The sequence below is a fragment of the Pinus tabuliformis genome, chromosome 3_2 (genome assembly GCF_031772625.1).
Source record: "Pinus tabuliformis cultivar Carrire ecotype Pingquan chromosome 3_2, CPIR1, whole genome shotgun sequence".
In the NCBI taxonomy this organism is placed as follows: domain Eukaryota; kingdom Viridiplantae; phylum Streptophyta; class Pinopsida; order Pinales; family Pinaceae; genus Pinus; species Pinus tabuliformis.
The window spans coordinates 170,729,028-170,750,357 of record NC_142302.1 but is presented as its reverse complement, the minus strand read 5'-3'; the positions used below and the strand labels follow the sequence as shown (position 1 = coordinate 170,750,357).

General features: G+C 36.8%; 1 protein-coding gene across 1 annotated transcript in view; it reads left to right on the top strand.

Moving 5' to 3' along the window:
• Positions 1-21,330, top strand: part of LOC149180338 (uncharacterized) — a 262,468-nt gene that overhangs the window by 155,553 nt on the left and 85,585 nt on the right. The window contains exons 7-9 of the mRNA XM_089413854.1: positions 11,933-12,058; positions 12,688-12,828; positions 12,960-13,007. Of these exons, the coding sequence (XP_089269980.1) occupies positions 11,933-12,058; positions 12,688-12,828; positions 12,960-13,007 (315 nt within the window). The remainder of the gene's footprint in view (positions 1-11,932; positions 12,059-12,687; positions 12,829-12,959; positions 13,008-21,330) is intronic.

Here is a 21,330-nt window from a genome sequence, read left to right as displayed (position 1 = left end):
TGGTAGGAGACCACTCTCTACCTCACTCAAATAAACTCTAATCCAATCTCAAGTTGACTCATGATATCTCATTGAAGCTCGAGTTAACTTCCTCAAATTGTGGATCTTGCCACTAGAACTCGTTGTCTTCTCCAAAAAAAACTTGATTTTCTTAATTTGTGGCTTATGTGGAGTCCACATCACTTGGTAACTCAACTTTGACCCTTAGATGAATTTCCACCTCATATCTACATCATTTGAGTATGTGTGGATATTTATTTTTCTCCATTTGTTTAATTCTACGTTGCAGGAAATGTTGGCTAGGGGTTCGTTTCCAGCCGGAAAAGAGTCATTTTCCAGCCGGAAATGAACGAAAACAAGGAAACTCGTACCATACGGCCTGGAAACTCGTTTCCGACCGTACTGGCCCATTTCATGCTGGGGAAACGTGGCTAGTACGGCCGGAAACGAGTTTCCAGGCCGTAGGACGGAGTTTCCAGTTAACATTTGACGTTTTCTTTTATTTTTTTAATTTTATTTTTCCACTTCTAATTTTTTATTGGGCGACTAAAATATCTTCTGGATGCTTCTAAATGCCTCTCAAGTTATAAAAAAGAGGATTTTTTTGAGTGGGGCAACCTAATGTTCAAGCCTATGGCCCTAGTGTTGATATGCAGTTCATGGTAATTTAAAATTTTTAAAGTAAAAGTGACATTCTCCTTTATTTTTCATTTTCATCCTTTTACTTAAATTTTTAACATTACCATGAAATGACTCAGGATGTTTGAGAGTGGTTTCACCCTCATTGGATTTCATATGGAGAAAGTAGAATTTTAGATCTCACTCAAAATCCAGCAGACTTAACTGTTTTTCAAGATTTCAGGATTGGGGGAATTGCAATGTTTCCATTGGATTTTGTTATGTACTAGGGTATGGAACTTGTATTTAATCAAGAGAACCAAGCCCTCTATGCAGGGGAGACTCCCAATAATCAAGAGCATGTAGGGTACTAGGGTATGAAACTTGTATTTAATCAAGAGCAATAAGGTCGTTCGACTATGTAGGAGGAGACTCCCAATCAAGCACGAGACAAGAAATTAGAAATTTCTTGTGGTTGATTTTGGATGTTGCTATTTTCATTATGTGATCATTCATGAGTAAATTTGATGAAAATTTAGATACTTATAGTTATGCATTGACAATTGACAATTTAATGTAATAAATTAGAATGTATCATGTATGTTTTATGATTGCACATATTTCTTAAATGTCCTAACATATATATATATATATATATATTGCATTTCCCTGTTTCCAAAATTTGGGGGGGTCACGTTTCGTACCCGTGTCTGTATATATATATATATATATATTGCATTTCCCCGTTTCCAAAATCTGGGGGGGGTCACGTTTTGTACCCGTGCCTGTTTCGGAAACTCGTACCTGTTTCCCCGTTTTGTGCAACTTAGGTTTAATTGCTGAGCTAATTTATTGCCGCATTTTCCACAAAACTTAGGAAAAAAGGGTTTTGAGGGTGCAAAACTTATTTTTTACCCCTCAAAGTGTGTCATAGTAGAAAGTTGAGGGTGAGAGGTGTAATTTTAAGCACACATACCCCATACAACTTCTCTAGACATCACTTATTACATATTACATTCAGATTTTATTCAAATTTCTCTGCTTTGCAGGAAATTTAAAAAATTATCCCTAGACCTAATCAAATTCCACGATTTTTTTTGTGTGATCTAGTATGGTAATATACAATGACCCTAGACATTAGCACTCACCCAAGCCCTCACCTTCAAGCCGTACTCCGGCTTTGGGGTTATGCTTGGAGGAAAAAACTCAATTAATTATTAAGTCCCATAAGGATATAATAATTAACCAAGTGAAAAACCTCCCAGAGTAAACTCACTTGATGACAAGGTCTCAAGTTACATAGGCCTGTTACATGACTCAAACTCATCATACTAGCATCACTTTACATCATCCCTGCAGGGCTTGTGGAATCTGAGTACAACAAAAGAAGATGAGAAGAAGTAGAGTTGAAAAACTTTGATGAGATGATGAACTCTGATGGTACATGAAGCCTCTGACATATCCTCGGGCATGGACTCATCAAAATTTTTTCAGGTGCAACTTTAGTGGTCAACATATACAAAGGAGGAGGATGTAGAGGAGAGTAGTGGTGACCGTTGTTGCACACATTTTGTCAAAGTTCCAAGGAAGTAGTTGTGCCATTTTTTTTTTAAAGATCACGTTCATCAACCAATAACTTTTTGAGTAATTATAAACCCATTCCGCAAATTTGTAATGTAAATGATGCTAGCTAAGTAACCAGATTCGTTATACAGGGGCCACGTGTCCGAATCCTGCGAATCGGACATGATTTGTTGGGGGTTCGAATCCCAGAAGGGGACACGTCGTGTCGTAACGGGATTCGTACGAATCCCGTTAGGACACAACGTGTCTCGATTCTGGGATTCGAATCCCCTAAATTGAAACCCGTGCGCATAAAAAAGGCGTTGTTCCTTATGTTTTTCACCATATTTCTCTTTCAGTTTTGCATACTTTGAGCTGTGGGCAAGGAGCTAAGGGTGTGGAGCGTTCGACAAAGAGATTCAAACACCAGGTAACTGCATTTCATCTCTATTTTTTTGCATTTCTATTACAACAATTTGTATATGATTTTTTTTTACAAATTTTTGCATGTTTTGTTTATTTTTTTTAACAGTATTCATGGCTCAATCAAAGGCAACAGTTAGGGGGCAAAGGAAGGGGAAGAATGTCTCCATTGGAGATGCCCCTCCTCCCCCAATATCATCAGAGTCTGCTGCAAGTAATGTTGAGGGAAGAGGAGGACCTAAAGACAACATTGAGAACTATCCCTTGTGGAAATATGTCACAAGAGAGGATGGAACAAGCACCAAGGGGAAGGGAGGAGGCAATGTGCAATGGAGATGTAACTTTTGTCACATTTCTTTCAAAAGCACATATTACCATGTGAAAGGCCATTTGTTGGCTTTATCAGGTTGTGGAATTGGAGCTTGTAAAACTGTTCCTTTACAAAAGAGGAAAGAAATGGAAAATGAGTCCATTGTTGGTATGGAAAATGTGGTTGCAAAATCAAGAAAAACCAAGAATGAAGACCCCCTTCCATTTTTGAGGAAAGGCACCACCAAATTTCCATTTGAGAGTTCTATTGGGGGACAAGCAGCAAAAAGAAGAACAATTACACTTGGTCCAATGGACAAGATTTTTTAGAAAGAGAAATGGGAAGAGATTGATCTCACCAATGCCTTCTTTTTCTATCAACACATCATATCATTTAATGTTGCATGCTCACCTCTATTTATTGAGATGTGTTGAGCTCTAACTCACGAGTCTCCATCATGGTATGTGCTTCTTGGTTAAGAGAAGCTTAGAACCACATTGTTGACGAAGTCAAAAAAGGGGTGCAAAAAATGCTTGAGCTTGTTGTAGCATCATGGCCAACATCTGGGGTTAGCATTGTTTCTAATGGATGGATAGATCCAAAACGACACCTAATCATCAACTTCATGGTGTCTTCCTTGAATGGTCCAGTTTTCTTGAAAGCAGTGGATACACTTGGAGAATACAAGGATGCACAGTTTATTGGTGAGTTATTTATTAAATTTATTGAAGATGTAGGTGTTGATTCTTGTGTGCAAACCATTACAGATAATGTACCTGTTTGCAAGGCTGCTGGCATGATTGTGGAAGCTAAATATCCACAAGTGTTTTGGACACCTTGCATTGTCCATTCATTGAACTTACCACTGAAATCCATTGCTTCTTTGGAATGTTAACATTATTGAGGATGCATGACATATCCGTAACTTTGTGCAAAATCATACAAATGCCCTCACTATCTACAAGGAGTACAACAATCTATCATTGTTGAAGATTGCTGATACACGGTTTTCCTCTTCATTCATGATGTTGAAGAGGTTGAGGGAGGTCAAGACTGTTCTTGGGGCCATGGTTATTTCTGAGTTTTGGTCTTTTTGGATAAAACAGATCAAGTAGCCTCTAAAAGAGTGAAGGACACAGTGCTAGATGATGCTTGGTGGGAGAGGGTAGATCTAATTATTCAGATCATGGACCTTGTCATTTCTTTCTTTCGATTTGCAGATACAGACAAACCCATCCTAGGAGAGGTTTACGAGGGATGGGATTCTATGATTGGGTCTGTGAGGAGCATTATTCTACAGAGTGAGTGTCCTGAGTATGAGACATCACCAGAGGCCTTCTGTGGTACTATACAAGATATTCTTGTCAGCAGATGGGACAAGAATTATACACCTTTACGTTGCTTGGCTCACTCATTGAACCCAAAATACTACAACCATGAGTCGCTGAATGGTGGACCTTCCTGTAGATTCCCTCCTCACATGGATGGTGAAATCTCATAGGGGAGGAAAGATGCATTCAAGCGGGTTTTTCAGGATAGAGCATTGCTTGATGAGGTGGAGGATGCCTTTGCAGAGTTTTCCACTGGCACTGGTCGATTTGCAGGATATGATGTGATTAGAGACAGGGGGCTAAGAAGCCCTATTCTTGGTGGGCAAATCATGGGGCAACAAGCCCTCCTCTTCAGTAGTTATCCATGAGGCTCCTCTCTCAGGTGACTTCATCCTCTTGTTGCGAGAGGAATTGGAGCACATATAGGAATTTGTATAGTGTGAAGAAGAGCAGGCTTGAGTAGTCCAGGGCAGAGACAATGGTGTATGTGCACACCAACCTTCGTCTTATTTACAGGCAGAGGGAAGAGTGGTTGAGGGGAAAGACAAAGATGTGGGATGTCTTTCCTAATGATATGGGTCTGGACAACAGTGTTGAGTTGGCATTGGCCAACATGGATCTCAATGATCCAGTGCTAGAGCCTGTTAGATTTGATGACGGTGATATTTTAGAGGGGTCATCCTCCACACCAACAGATGCAGAGGCGACTATGGATACAGGGGAGGAGGAGGATCCAGAGGAGAGCAGTGGTGATGATGATGATGAGGACATCGATGTTGATTCTGATGACGACTATGAGGATTGATGACTCATGAGTCATGGGCTACCTATTGCCTTGAGGCTTGTATACCTGTAGTTGTTTTATATTTTCTATTTGTATTTGCCATTGGCATTGCACCAGCACTACCTATGTAACACATTTTGATTTGATGACTTAATGAGAAAACTACAGTTGTTAGTGTTTTTATCTTACTGACTTGTAGTTGTAAGTTGTCTTTCATTTATGAATCATGATTTATGTGACCACTGACATGTATTTGAATTTTGTATGTACTATGCATGCTATAGATGAAGATCTATGTTTGAAATCAATGAATTTGTATCATTAATTAGAATTTGTGTAAGAACTATCTAATTTATAATATATATATATATATATATATATATATTTTTTTTTTATTTAATAAAATAATATATAATGAATCCTACGTGTCCTGTTCCGGGTGGTCAACGTGTCCGAATTTGACACTCAAATTCCCGTATCCTACGAATCTCGAATCCCCGTGTCAGGTGACTTAGGATGCTAGTAAGACTGTGTATGTGTGTAACAACCTAGGTAAGCCTATTATTTTGGCGACAAATTTCATCCTAAGAGGTTTTTCGTCTCACTGAGTTATCTGTGTTTCTAAACACGGATGATCGACAAAGTTTTTCCCTCCAGCCTCACCCCAAAGCTAAGGTGGAATTTATCATCAAAGTTTTAGGTGAATCCTAGTGTTCTAGTTGAGACTTTTTTAAAAGTGATTTGGGAATAATTTAAGTTAATTGGCTAAATTATTTTATTACAAGTCACTTGGTCTACTAGATCATATTGTGTCGCAGAATTGGGTGTGTATTTTGAGGGTCTATAACGAACTGGTATGCTCCCTTTATGGGTTGACTTTTGTAAAATCTTATGTAAAAAAATATTTTAGTGCATGGTCCCTCGTACTTAGATACCATGGCTAAAATATTTGAGGGTGGAAAAAAATTAATCCCCTCAAGTGTCAATTAATTAATTTTTCTGGCAAAAATAAAATTATTTCTAAGCTAGAAAATTAATTAATTAGAGTAAAAACATTAAATGTTAGAGAAATTAAATTTTCCAAGTGGAAAAATTTGTGGGTCTTAAAGAAATTAATTTTTGGAGGTGCTCTACCTAGGGAATATTGGAAATTTGAAGAAAAAATCGTCCATTGGGCCTTGGTGGTCAAGTCCAAGTCAATTTTTTGAGGAAATTAGCTCAAAATAATTATTTTCGAGCTAATAAAAAACGAGTTTAATGAGAAGTTCGGAAATTCCTCAAAAATAATTATTTTGACAGTAGAGATTAAAAAATCATCAAAGATTTTCAAGCCGCCAATATTATTTTGATGGGGATCAAGTCAACTAACCATTATTTTCCACTTGGAGGATTTTTCTATAAATTAGAGGGTAAGTAACCAGATTCGTCCTAAACCCCCTACGAATCCCGAATCCAGCGAATCTGACACGATTCGGTCTGGATTCGTGTCCAAATCATATGACACGTCGTGTCCTTTTCCGACACGTTGAATCCGAGGTCCTGTCATGATTTTGGGAATCGTGTCCTGTTTTCCAGGACTCGCTAGGCTCAAAAAGTGACTTGCGCGGGTATGAAAAGGCCGCATTCGGTCATTACAGCCACGCATATTTTCATTTGGCAAGCATTTTGGCAGCTTCATGATTAAGTCTAGGCCCTAGTATTGATATGCTATTCATGGTAATGTTAAATTCTTAAAGTAAAAGTGACATTCTCCTTAATTTTCGTTTTCATCCTTTTACTTAAATTTTTAACATTACCATGAAATGACTCGGGATGTTTGAGAGTGGTTCCAGCCTCATCGGATTTCATATGCAGAAAGTAGAATTTTAGATTTCATTGAATATCCAGCAGACTTATCAGTTTTTCAGGATTTTAGGATTGGGGGATTGCAATGTTTCCATTGAATTTTGTCATGTATTAGGGTATGGAACTCGTATTTAATCAAGAGCACCAAACCAGGAGCTTTTGAAAATGTCGCTTCCGCTCTCGTTTTCGCTCCCGCTTCCCGCTTTCGCTCCCGCTCCCAAGTAACACTGTTCCTGATGATATGGGTCTGGACACCAGTGTTGAGTTGGCATTGGCCAACATGGATCTCAATTATCCAATGCTAGAGCCTGTTAGATTTGATGACTTAGAGGGGTCAACCTCCACACCAGCTGTAGAGGCGACTATGGATACAGGGGAGGAGGAGGATGCAGAGGAGAGCAGTGGGGACCATGATGATGGGGACAGTGATGTTGATTCTGATGCTGATTGATGCCTTAAGGCTTGTATACCTGTAGGTGTTTTATATTTTCTATTTCTATTTGCCATTGGCATTGCACCAACACTACCTATGTAACACATTTTGATTTGATGACTTAATGAGAAAACTACAGTTGTCAGTGTGTTTGTCTTACTATCTTGTAGTTGTAAGTTGTCTTTCAGTTATGAATTATGAATCATGATTTAAATTTTTAATAGATTTATCATTTATGTGGCCAGTACCACTGACATTTATTTGAATTTTATATGTACTATGCATGCTAATAGCTATAGATGAAGATCTATGTTTGAAATCAATAAATTTGTATCACTAATTAAAATTTGTGTAAGAAATATGATAATATCTAATTTTTAATATATATATATATATATATTTTTTTTTAAAATAAAATAATATATAACGTGTCCTAACGTGTCCTATTCTGGGGGGTCAGCGTGTCCGAATCCGACACCACGAATCGCGAATCCTACGTGTCCCGAATCCCTGTGTCAAGTGACTTAGATTAGAGGTCATTTGTGTCTCAAGCGAATGAATCTTTAGCTAATGTAACTTTGTAAAGCTGGTGTGAAGCTACTGTCCTGCTGGGAATGTTTTGATAATCATAATAAAAGACTTTGGGGTGTAGTTCATGGTGTCTCTTTTCCACTGATTTGTGGTATGAGCTGGGTACGGGCATAACTATATTGTGCTTTAATTTTTTATTTATTTTTTTTAATCGTTATTTCATTGTAGATGATAAGAACATTCTATTTGTAAGTTTTGGGCTTATCTTTGGTGATCCGATTCATTATTGTTCTAATGGTTTATTCTTGAGAAAATATATAGTGTTTGCACGTTCCCCAACCCTTGGGCTCCAAGTTCATAGACTGTGGGCACAGGCTGACTATGTTTGGATCCTGAATATTTTATATGGTTTTCTAACTTTGCTAAGGTTGTGGTTTGACATTTATCTTTCGAAATACATTTAGCCATTGTCAAAATTTAGAAAAAAGTTATTCTCAAAAATTCTTCTAAGAATTGTACACTTGTAGATTTTGTAAATATATTTTATTTTCTAACCCTTGTTTTGTAGATGGGGCTTTTTGGAGTTTTGGGATTTTAAATTTTTGTATGTATTGGGGTTTTGGGCTATTGTAAATTCATTTATGCAGGTGAGATCAAAGGAAAATTGCTGGATTAGAGCTAGATCTAGGCCCTTGAGGGTAAGATCTAGCCTCTAAATTTTTTTTGCAGAGCCAACATCAAGGATTTTTGGGCAACCATTGAAGATCTCAAGCAAATCTAAAGTTTTGGCAAGGGTTTGTAATTTTTTTAGGTCTTTAGGCTAGGCATCTGCCTCTCTTGCTTAGCTGTGGACCTTTCCTGCCATATAACCCTAGCCGCAGGCCTGCCTTAGGCCTCGACCTCCTCCACTGCCCTCTATCATCGTCCTTCTGGCCTGCTGCAGGCCTTAGTGGCCTTGTTAGGCTGCAGGGCATTAGGCCCTCTCCCCTGCCATCTTTCCTCTTCCTTTTCTCCTCTGCTGTCCCTTTATTTCCTTTCGGCCTGCCTTTGTGAGCTTCCTCTCCTCCTCCTAGCCCTCGTCTTCCCTTCCTTTTCTCTTCACTCCCCGTCAGGCAACCCTCCTTACCCCTGACGTGGAACCCTCAGACTCTTATCTTGCTGCCGGTGGCCTGAAAGGCCTCTTCCTTACCTCAGCAGCCCTCTCTCCCCAGGCCTAAAGGCCTCCTTTTGCCGCTGTCTCTTCTTGGCCCTCTTAGCCTCTTTTGACCTCGCTGTGGGTGATCATTTAATTGCTGATCTAACATTGGGTGTGTAGCAGAGATCTGTAGCAAGCTTGTTGTGTTTTGCAGGCGGCCCATCTATTGAATAGGTTTTGGGCAAGTGCTCTACTTGGCCTAGGGCCATTGGTTTGCTTCTCTAAGTCTCAAAGCCCTCTCGGTCTCATATTTGCAGCATCTGAACATTACATATCAGTGGCAAAAATTTTAACGAAATTGGCATCAAAAGCTATGTAGCACATTCATAAATCATTCATACAATTTGGGTGTACATGGCGAGCTTGTTTCATGATTGTCACATTCTCCTTTTAGGGCTGCATATTAAGGTCTGATATAAAATAGCAGTGGCATTGTTAAAGGCATCTATTCCTTGGTTCATCTTGCATATGGTTTACATTTCTTGGGCAGAACAAATTTTAGTTTTCTCTGTTGTTAGTTGTAAATATTTCCTATCATATTGGCATTAAGTAACTCACTGCTTCTTGAATTGGTAAATTGTGTATTGAACACAAGTGGCATAGAAAAATTTCATTATTGTTGCTCTGTTGATAATACTTATTTAAATTACATTCTTTACATTGAGGCAGGTTACTATTGGTTTGGTACACTAACATATTTGTTGTGAGTTACCTAAAAGCTTCAAAATGTGCACTAAGATCACTCTCTAAAAGCACTTAACTTAAATTTCAAGAATATCTTGTTGAGCATCATGTTTTACATCACTTGTCTTTTGAGATCTAGTGGTCTTCATCATTCTAATTGGTATAAGAGCCTTGGTATAACTATCATTCTTGTTTCATCGCTAATACCTCTTGTTGAATGATAACTTTACATTGGCACTTTATGATCTAAGGATTCTTAAGCCTTCTTGTTTTAATTGAACATCTCTTAAGTTGAATGGTCATTGGAATTTCCTAATTTGACCAAAGAACATTGGTTTTATTGCCTAGTAATCATTGCCTAAGTGTTCTAAATAGATAAGTGCTCTAATTGTTACTTTGGGTTTATTGGTTGTTGATATCTTGAGTGTATTGGTAAATTATTTATCTTGTTGGGCACATCTTGATATCTTGTTGGCACTTGTATCTTGGCACATTCTCTTGTGGTCAAGGATTGTCTCTTAATTTCCATTAATAAGTACTTATCATTATAGTTGAAGATTAATCATAGCTAAAGTACTTAAAACATTAAACAATCTTAACCTAAGAAATCACTAATAGTTCTTGCATATCATTCTAAGTTAGTTGCATTAATTAAATTACTTGCAAGCATAAGATTGGTTGATAGACATCTAGGGCCACCCCTTCTCAATTTAGCTTGATGGATTCAACATAACACGGTGACCTTGCAGTTGTCAGAGCCACAATTTCTGCAGCGTCGGAGACATCGGGTGGTTGGAACACAGGGGGAGGTAGTGTTAATCAAGCCTTTGCTTGCTTCCCGTTGGCTTCCATTCTGCAACCTACTCTAAAGATTGGTTCCAAAACAGTTAAGAGGAAGGTCATATTTAGAATAGGCATATAACTAAAAGTAACCAAGATTTTTGCATCACACCTAGGTCTTAAGATTTGCTTAGCATACAGGTTAGTGAAGCATCTAAGTAGCGATTGTCCATCAGGTTACTTGGTCTCTAATTGACAATAAGCAAGAAGTTGACTCCATAAGGCACTGGTCTCACATTTGAATTTAATCTAATCCTTAAAACTTGTTAAAATTAACCAAGTAGTTAGGCCACTTAGTCGTGTCTCTCGGACTCGTTGGTTATCAACTTGTTGTCCATTTTCACATTTCCATAGGGACTACCCCTCGTAGTTTGCTGTTGGGGGACATCTAGAATGGAGAGGTCAGGGATCAGAGTGACAACCCCCGACCTGAGTCGTTGTCGCAGTACCTGTACAATCTGAGCGACAACAACTGTAACAATGATGCTGATTTTGATGATGATGATTGATGAGCTACCTACTACCTTGTAGTTGTTTTGTATTTGCTATTTCTATTTGTCATTGGCATTCCTAGTCGTAAGTCCTCAGGACTCGGTACCTATGTAACACATTTTGATTTTGATGACTTCAAGATAAAATTGCAGTTTATTGTTAATCTCTTTTCTTTCTCGTATTGGATCATTGATGAATCTGTCACGATTGTATTTGTATGCATAATGTTACAAACTTACAATGTGGAATCTAGATGTATGTCTGAATTTGTATCATCATGACAATTTGTGTAGTTATGAAATATCAATTTAGAATTATATATATATATATATATATATATATAAAACGTGTCCTACGTGTCCTGTTCCGGGGGGGGCTCTACGTGCCCCTTGTCAGACTCTCGAATTTGCGTGTCCTGCATGTCCTGTGTCCCCGTGTTAGGTGACTTAGCTAATTTCATGTAAATTAGGGATGCTCACCTGTCTGTTCACCATCTGAATGCTCCCATCGTGGAAGGGGATGGACTCTTATGTTTTTCTTAGAATATGATCAATTGATGTGGAAGTTTTATTGAGTCTGTTATTCCCTGTGGTTTTTATTCAGTGCTGTATGTGCATTCATACTTTACATTTTTTGTTGTTTATTGCGACAAGTTCATGGATGCATGGTTAAATCCTGGTTTCTCAATGCTGTCTATGTGATACACTGACCAGTTTACAAAATGTTATATATACACTCAGTGAATTCTACTTTTATGTTTGAATACTTAAGTTTAATTTTTATCTTGGTAATCAGGTTGAAATGTAGCAGCCTAAGTTGATGTAACTTTTTAGCTATTGATTTGGCTACAGTTAATATGATAATAGATACTGTTTCTGTACAGAGGAACCTGAAAGAAATGATTGAACTAGGAAAATCAGCTAAGCAAGAGAAGGAGAGCAAGCTTCAAGATATCAAAAGAGAGGTGACTGAAATGGTCAAAATGCGAGTATCCTCTTTGAAGTCCAAGGTATATTGGAAATCATCGTATCTCCCCCATTCCTTTTTTCACTTGAAGTTTGCTCCAAGTTTTGTCCAGGATGCAGCTTGGAAATCAATTTTTTGAATGTAAATCAACATCTAATTTATGGCTCGACCTAATTGAAATTTCTATGCAGAATAGACACAGTAGGCCACTGTATGCAGGATTGGATCGTAATTTTGTTTGCTGTTGTCTATGAATGCTTTTGTGTATTTGTGTTCTATAAATTTTTTCTTTCTAGTGTTCATTGCCATTCCAAAATTTTGGATTAATCAGCATGCTTGACATCTAGTAGTTAGCAGTTAGCACTTAACCAGTCTTCAAAATAACATATGGTAATGGTTTTCTAGAATGAAACTTCTGAGGTGAATATCAAGCTAGACAGGTAATGAATATGGTTTTTGTGATAAGTTCTCCCCAGATTATATTTGTTTGTCAAACTTTTCCTACTTGAATGCTTATTTCGGTAGAACCTAGGTCCTATTTGGTTGGAGCTTTGATGTCTTTGTATAGCAGTAAAATATGAAGAACAATATGGATTTTATATGTGTGTTTGAACTTTGACATTGGCTTGATGGTTGAATACTGAAGATTGTGTATTTGTACTACTAAACTAGGGAACAGAACAACAAGAAGGTTCTTCAGATGATTTTCAGGGGTTACCATCTTCTGTCGAGAAAGGAGCTTCAAGTGGACGTTGTAAATGGGATACTGCAACAGAGGATCGGCTTTGTGACCTTTATGATCAGTATATTGAGGTGCTGCGTTTATTCTTTTCATTTTATTTCAAGGGACTGGCATGATATTTTATCAAGTTGAATAGTGCAGAAACTTTTGCCTTGAATATGTATTAACAGCTTCTAGTGATGGTTGCTGTGTTCTGTGATAGGGTATGGATGAACACAAGGGCTCACAAATAAGGAAGTTGTATGTGGAGGTATTTCTAATATTCCCATGCCTCACTATGTTCTAGTTGGATTATTTTTCTCAGTCTCATATGCTTTGTACAGCTTGAAAAGTTTGCCATTCTTTATTGACTCTAGTGGATGGTTCAAAGATTCTTTTGGATTTTGAGTGTGACCAACTTCATTAGTCGCTATATTCTACTGAAAGCATCTGTCATTTAAAAAAAAATAAAAACAGGAGAATTTCATTAATATTTGCAAATTTTTTGTACAAAACCATGGGAATATGTGGAAAGTCTTATATTCTAGGAGAGTTCTGGTGATTCTAAATCTATCCACTCTAGTCATACTTTTCTGGCAACTTTACATTTTTGCCAAATGATTCTCCTAGATTTCAATGCTCAAAATAAATTACGGTTGTAATTATGGAGATAACCAAAACAGAAAACAGAATTAAAGACCCAAAAACAAGGAAAAGAGTGGGGGCACCTGTACACCTGTGACCTAGGGGTGTATGGCATCTGTGAATCACTGAATATGAGTAGTGTAGAATAATGTATATGCTAAACAGTAATGAACTGGTTGATTGTATTGATAAAACGACGGGGAGGACCACTGTTTACACCTGTAGAGTAAAAAATTGTACCTTAAAGCTTAAGTCACTGATAGGAGTTATAAGGTCCTTATTTCATAAAAGTGGTATTTTTAAAAATATGGGAATATGATATTTATAAATACACATTATTACAAAATTCATTAGCATAACATAAAAGAACTCACGTACATACTACATAGAGTCTTGCTGTCGCTCAAATTGTACAAGCAAGATGCGACAACGCTCATTTTGGAGGGTGTCAATCTGATCCCTGCCCTCTCCATTCTAGCTGCCTCCCAACAACACGCTATGGGGGGTAGTTCCTATGAAATGTGAAGATGAAAGACTTGTCGACAACCGACAAGTTCGGGAGACACAACTGAATGGCCTAGCAACTTAGGTAATTTAACAAGTTTGGTGATAAAATTAGATTACTTTGAAACCTAAGTTACCGGAAACTCCTGAAGAATTTCCCAGAAACGCGGATCCCCGTTTCCGATACATAAACGGATACGATTCTTGTCCGAAACACTGTAAAAACGTTTTTGTGCCGTTTCAAAAAATCGGAAACTTTAGATTTGGAATTGGATACGTTTCCAAGGGATTTAAATTTTTTTGGATCCGTTTCCGGTAAAACGGATCCACGAAAATTGTGATCAGAATCCACCCTTAAAATGTTAAAAAGCTTGAAAATTTGCATAGCCATAAATAAATAAAAAAAATGAAGAAATCAGATTTGCAAATAAACTCACTATAAACAGAGTCTCATAAAATCTTTTCTAAATCTTTAGAAACAACAACACTCCATATATTTATCAAAAATTCTTACTAAGAAAAAGATAGATGTTCAAAAATGCAAATAAAGGGGTTTGATGAATGTTTTCGTAAAGAGATTTATTTGAGCGATTAATTTTCATTTTGGTTAAGGTTTTGTTAATTGTCATTGATTTTGCTTTTGATTTCATAAATCCCTCCAATATAACAAATCTTCTCTAGCCAATCTTGTGCCTGCGTATAGTCACAAGACCAAGCTGACATTGAGAAGATTGAAATGTTCAGATAGGTCTTGATGGAATATCCCAATGATCCCATGGGCCTTTTAATTGTCATGCAAGGAAGATAGATATCATCTGCCATGCATGACACATTCTTTGAAGGAGTTGGACCCGAAAGCACAAACGCTTTTGCATTTCTGATTACATTATTAATGATGATGATAATATGTTGAATGTTATAATAATCACTAATGATGATGACAATTTTTATGCTGAATTGATGATGATGATTTGTTTATGTTGAATTCATGACGATGACTATGCATTTTTAGATATAGATTTTAGATTCTAGATTCTAAAAGATGAATGGTAATATGAAATATATATATATATATATATATATATATATATATATATATATATATATATTATATATATATATATATATTATATATATGCATGTCGTTTCCTTGCCGTATCGTATCCTCATATTTTTAAAATTTGTCGTATCCGTTTCAAACCCCGTATCCGTATCCGTTCCCGTATCTGTTTCAGTGCAACTTAGTTTGAAACTCTAGTGCCTTAATAGAGTCAAAATACTTGCTTAATGTGAATTATATACCAAGCTACTGGATAAATAGTTACTGCTTTAGGATGCTTCACTATCCTATATGAAATGCAACACCTAAAACTAAGTGAAATGCAAGATCTTGGTTTATTTTAAATTAGATGCCTATCTAAATTAATCCTTCCTCTCAACTGTTTTGAAACTAGTCTCTAGTGTAGGTTGTGAGAGAGAAACTCAGGGGAAGATAGCAAAGGCTATATTAATGATACCTCCCCTGGGGTTCTAACCACCCGATGCCTCCGGCGCTGCAGAGATTGTGGCTCTGACCACTGCAAGGTCATCGTGTTAACCACAAAAGAGGGTCTAGGCTTTGCAAGTTGGGTGAGAAAGGTGGTCCTATCTCTCTATCAACCAAACTTATGCTTGGAGGTAAATTAATTTGTCCAAGGGTAATCCTAGAATGCAAGTGCAAAATATGAGTGATTACATGAGATGAGATTGTTAAAGGTCTTAAGTACTTAGAGACAAATTACAACGATATAAAACAATGAAGTACTTAACAATGCACAATGACAATCTTCACCACAAGAAAGTGGTCGATAAACCAAATAGATGGCGCTAGAAAATGTTATCAAGATCACAATGGACAATTACTCATGAAATGAAAGTAAATCCATGCTTCTTTCAGCAATGCCAATTAGATGATCTTCAAACACAATTAGCAATTCTTTAGATTACCTTAAGATTACTCTTATCATGATTTTCATTACCAATTAAGTGCTTTTAAGAGTGACTTTATTTGCAAGATTATAAACTTTAGATATGAAGCTCACTTGCAACAAGTTAGTAATTCCACAAGAAACAATATAATCAATTATCCAATTATCCACTTCTTTAGCAATGTGATATCAATGACAAGTAGAGATACTTTAAAGACCAATGTCACAATAATGCTAGCTATCAATGAGAGAAAGAGAACATTAGTCCACAATATTATTCCTTAGAGCAACAAGCCAATGTTATCAATTCAATTAGCCTTTTAGAGCACTTATGTCAATGAAAATGCAAACAGTGATATGCAGCATGCTTATGCAAGAATGAAATGTATGCCAAAATACAATGGATGCAATGAGATGGCAGCCAAGAAGATAATGATGACAACAGTAAGAAAAACACCCAACTACACAAGAAAACACTTATTCATGATGCTCAATATGCTAGGATTGAATGCCCAATGAAATTAGATGACTGTCCACTACTTTTTGACACCACTGCTATGTTTATATCAGACCTTTGGTTTTTATGACAGTCCTCCAAAATGATAAGAGATGCCAAGAAGTGCAAGCCCAATGAGTGCAAATGATATGCCAATGAGAAAATATGACTGCAATCTACTTATTATGCCACTGTTATGTGTTTTTATCACTGTTTTAGATGATTTTTGATGGCTTTAGCAAACATATGAGATCTTGAATTTACCCAATAGTCCTTCAAGTGTCACTTATATGCAATTAATTTAACCACAAGATTAATTTTTAATGCCCTAAGTGAATGATTAATGAGATTAGGACTATTTTAGGTGTGTTTAGGCCTAGAATACACTGCTGTCATAAAATGCTTCAGAATTCAAGTGACTGAGGCAAAGAGGGTTAGAGGGAAAACCACTAGGCCTAATGGCCTTGCTTGTGACTACAGAGGCTTCCAATGAATTTGACCACCATAAAAATGCCGAAATTTGCTTCCCGAAGGCCAACATCAACCCTTCTTGGCTAGACGTTGAGCTTGGAGGGGGTCCAAGGGCTAGATCTTGCCTTCCTAGGCCTAGATCTACCTCAAAACCCTAGCGGAAATGCTCAATTAGGCTGGATGTCACACTTGGAAGAGTGAAACCCTTCAAACCCTAGGTCTTGTGAGAAAATCGGAAAGGAAGAAAGATTATCTTTATGTTGATAATTACTTGTGATGTCTTTATATTCTTATTAACTTTCTTATGTTTTCTTTTGTCTTTGTTCATCAAGCAATTACCAAAACTGAAACAAAAAGATCAAGGACACTCGATGTAGGCACTCAGCCAGGGTTAAAACCCCTATATAGGGGAAAGCCCAGTGAAAGAACTCTTCCTTCAGTAATTCAAAATGAGATGGATCAAGACCTTAGACCAATAGAACCTCCTCCTCCACCAAGTCAACCTTCCAAAATGATTCAACAACCTTCAATAGTTTGTTCTTGTTCAACAGCTTCAACCCAACAACAATCCAGAAATTCGACTTCCCAGCTTCAGAAGTTCGACCTCTAGCAGCAGAATTTCGGCCCAGCAACATAACAAAAGTTTCGACCCTTCCAGCCGCTTAGCAGGCTTCACATGTGTGAGAGAGAGAAAGAGAATTTTGACTTCATATGTTTGAGATGAACCTCCTTGTCCTTTGCTAGCCTATTTCACCTTCTTCCATGAATTTTGCACCTTTTACTGCCCCAACAATTGCAGATCTAACTTGGTGAGTGAGTGCTTCAAATGAGGTCGAGTTGCTGCCTTTATATAGTAGTTTTTGTGCCTGAGTTTAGGCCGACTTGTCCAGTTTGAGGCCGATTTGGTGGAGGAGGCCTAGAATACCTAATTTACATGAAAATAAATTTCTTTCTTGACAACCCAAGAAGGGTTCTTTACATTATGACATGGACAAGGACACTTGACATAAACCCTAGAAGCCTGCAATGGAGGCTTTAACCTATAAACAAATGACCCAAGCATGAAACCCATGCTTTAATAAGTCAATTTCTTTAATAATAAATTTTCTTTTTCTTTCTTTTGATAAATACATTACATCATAACTAAAATACAATTATGAAGACCGAATCTAGTTACAATCTTCAACACTCCCTCTTAACTAGGGAGGGATTAATAACTACAAATATATATAGAGGTACATGGAAGATCTCCAAAATGAACTACAAAGAGTTCTAGCACACTCAACGCTGCAGACTAGATGCCTGAGCAGGGTATTGTATCCGGGTGGGACTAAGATGGACTCAAGCTTACAACTACTCTAGGTACTATAAGGCTTACTTGCTAACCATCAACCCAGGGATCTTGGTGCATATCCAAGGTTGGAGCTCCATGACCAACGCCACCCTCCCTCTTTGGGATCTAGACATCAACACATAGGCCGGCTAGATGTCCTTCCAAGCATCTGCCATTAGATGCTTCATCTCTCCCTAATAAACTAGATATATCCATTTTTCCAAGCATGCTTCCCAAGTGTTCGTCTTTCTTTTATGGAGAGATTTACCTGTTCAAACAAAAACCCCAATCAACAATAAACTTTCAAATATACATATAAGTAAACACAAACCTTCGGGGTCCTCAATCTATACAAATTGTCAAAAACTTTTCTTCTTTCATTTCTTCAGCAACACCAAGACATCCTCAATACATTTCAGATCTATTCATTCTCCGATTTCTTCTACAAGGTATCCATCATGACTATCATAATATGCCATCCCTCTCAATTGGGGAGATGTACCTTTTTTTCTTTCTTCTAACCATGCCCCCTCTTAACTTTAGGCAGATCAACAATTTTCTTTTTCTATAACATTGGAGAATCTTCAACCTTTCACGACTTCGTCAAGGTCATCTTGATCATCATCCTCCTTCATCATGCTTATTAATATCATACGAGCTTCTTCATGATCTTGAAGATTATGTACCTGCAAAAACTTGAATAGCAAGTACAAGCAAAATACATATAGAAAAGCATGAAGTTAGCTATATCACAATTATGTCAATATAATGGAAGCATCAAAAGAAATCAAATACTTTAGACATCAAATACCTAAACCTAGTTAGGTGTATAATCAACAAGAGACACATTCTAGATTTCAACCTCTTATTAGGGTTTTGTTATAAACCCTAGACTACATCATAAAGATTTGAAGCAACTTAATCAAGATATAAGTCTCATTATATCCCTGGACTCAATATTACTATCAAAGATATATGGCAGATTCTACCATGATTTATTGCAAACCCTAGATTCCATCTCCGAGACACAAAGCCTTAGATGTCAATAATTCATTCAAATGATAATTCTACTATGCATTTAAGGTTTCAACAATTTTAGACTCTGCTAGGATTTGTTACAGACCCCAAATTTTACTATCAAAACTAAATCATATCGGAAAAAATATCATTATATACTAGAATATCAATCTCTACTAAGGCTTTCTTACAAACCCTAGATTTCACAGACTAAAACATGAGTATCAATAAACATATTCACATATACATAACTAGGATTTCATAATCATGCACCAACATATCATAACAATATCTACTAAGTAAAACCAAGACACAAACATCAATACATTAAAGTTAGATATACAACAATTTTGACCAGGCTAGGGTTTTGATTAGATAGACAAACATACACCTAGGATCTTACTACAACTATCACAAGGGTTTTAGCTTATAAACCCTAATTTATCAAACCCTAAAGATATATGGTTTAGACATTAACAACAAACCCTAAAGGGTTGGGGTTTCTATCATAACAATACCAAAATCCTAAACATCAAAATAATAGGATTTCTAGATTTCATCAACAACCCTAAGTAGACTAGGGTTTCATAATATTGACATACCCTTAGGTTAGCGTTTTATAGTGTACCTTTCTAGGTTTCCACAAGAATGATAATGTAATGAGGGTAGATTCAATCTAATGATTAATCACCCTAACAAGAATCCTTGTGATTCAAAACCCTAGACATAGTGATGTTAGTAATGTAAAGAAAAATTTAAAAGAAGAATGATCATACCTTTTACATGAAGAGAACTTTATAACAAAGTTTATAGTCTAAGACATACCTTGAGTTGTTCCTTAACAAACCTCGTAGGACACCAATTCTTGAAGAGCTTTTCTTTGCAACAAAACTTCTTCCATGTTTCAAGTCTATCTTTTGAGGTCTCCTCCATAACCTTTGAGCATTCAACAAGCTTTCCTAAATAAGGAAAATATAAAGAAAGATTATTAGCTTACAATACAAACACATTTTTATATGAGAGAGAAACCAAACATAAAAGAGGAGACACAAAACAAGATTCTTATCTTTGGTAAAATGGTGAGGGCTCCCTCTTAATGCAATCTTGAGGGGTACCTATAACTTATCGAAATAATTAAAAAATGTTCTAACATGACATGTTAGACCTATAAATTCTAGAAATAAAAACACAAGGGAAAAAATTGCAAAACTTAAAATAGAAGGATATGCAAAGGATTGGTCCCTAAGAGTCCCTAGCAAATAAGTCTTTGACTTCAGATTCTTCTGCTTTGTCCTTCTTTGGTGGACCTCCATCTACAACATTCACATGTTCTCATTCTCTCTTCCTATTCCTTGGTCTCTCAGGATAGTGACTTTTATAATGACCCATCTTATGGCAATTATAACATTCAATCTTTGATAGGTCAACTTTCTTCTTTGGTCCTTTGAACTTCTTTAAGGTTCCCTTCTTGTGATGAACAAAATAGGCATTAGAGATGGTTTCTTCTTCATCCTCCTCCTTGTCGTTTACTAGCGATACTTGAGCTTCTTCTTGACTGCATGCATTCCACATTTGCTCAAATGTTGGTGTATCCTTCCAACTGTTAAGTCCTGATGCAAAGGCACTCCAAGATTTTGGTAGTCCTATAAGAGCAGTAATTACGAGCTCCTTTTTTGGAACAACTTCATCTATTGCTTGGAGTTCATCTCTAATTCTAGATATCCTTATAAAGTAGGATGATACAGTGTCGTCTTTTGTCATCTTAATAGTCCTTAATTCATTCTTGAGACTTGTTATTTGACCAATGTTCTTGATTGTGAATAGTTTGGAAAGAGCCTCATACATTTCTTGAGCGGAATCTATGTTGGATATGTATGGGATGAGGTTGTCCTTTATTCCATCCACTATTAGTTTCATACCGAATATTTCTGTTTCTCTAAACTTTTCTTTCTCTGCTTCACTTGATTCATCTGTAGGCTTCTTGATTTTTTCTTGAACAAGATTCAAAACTTTGTTCTTTTCGAGAATAAGATCTATCCTCTTTTATCAAGCCCTGTAGTTAGAGGCTCCTTCTAGTTTGTTTTCTGCCTACATTGAGCTTGACATAGTTCTTGTAGATAGTAGACCTTGATCCCCCTTTCTTCAATAGATCTTCAACCTG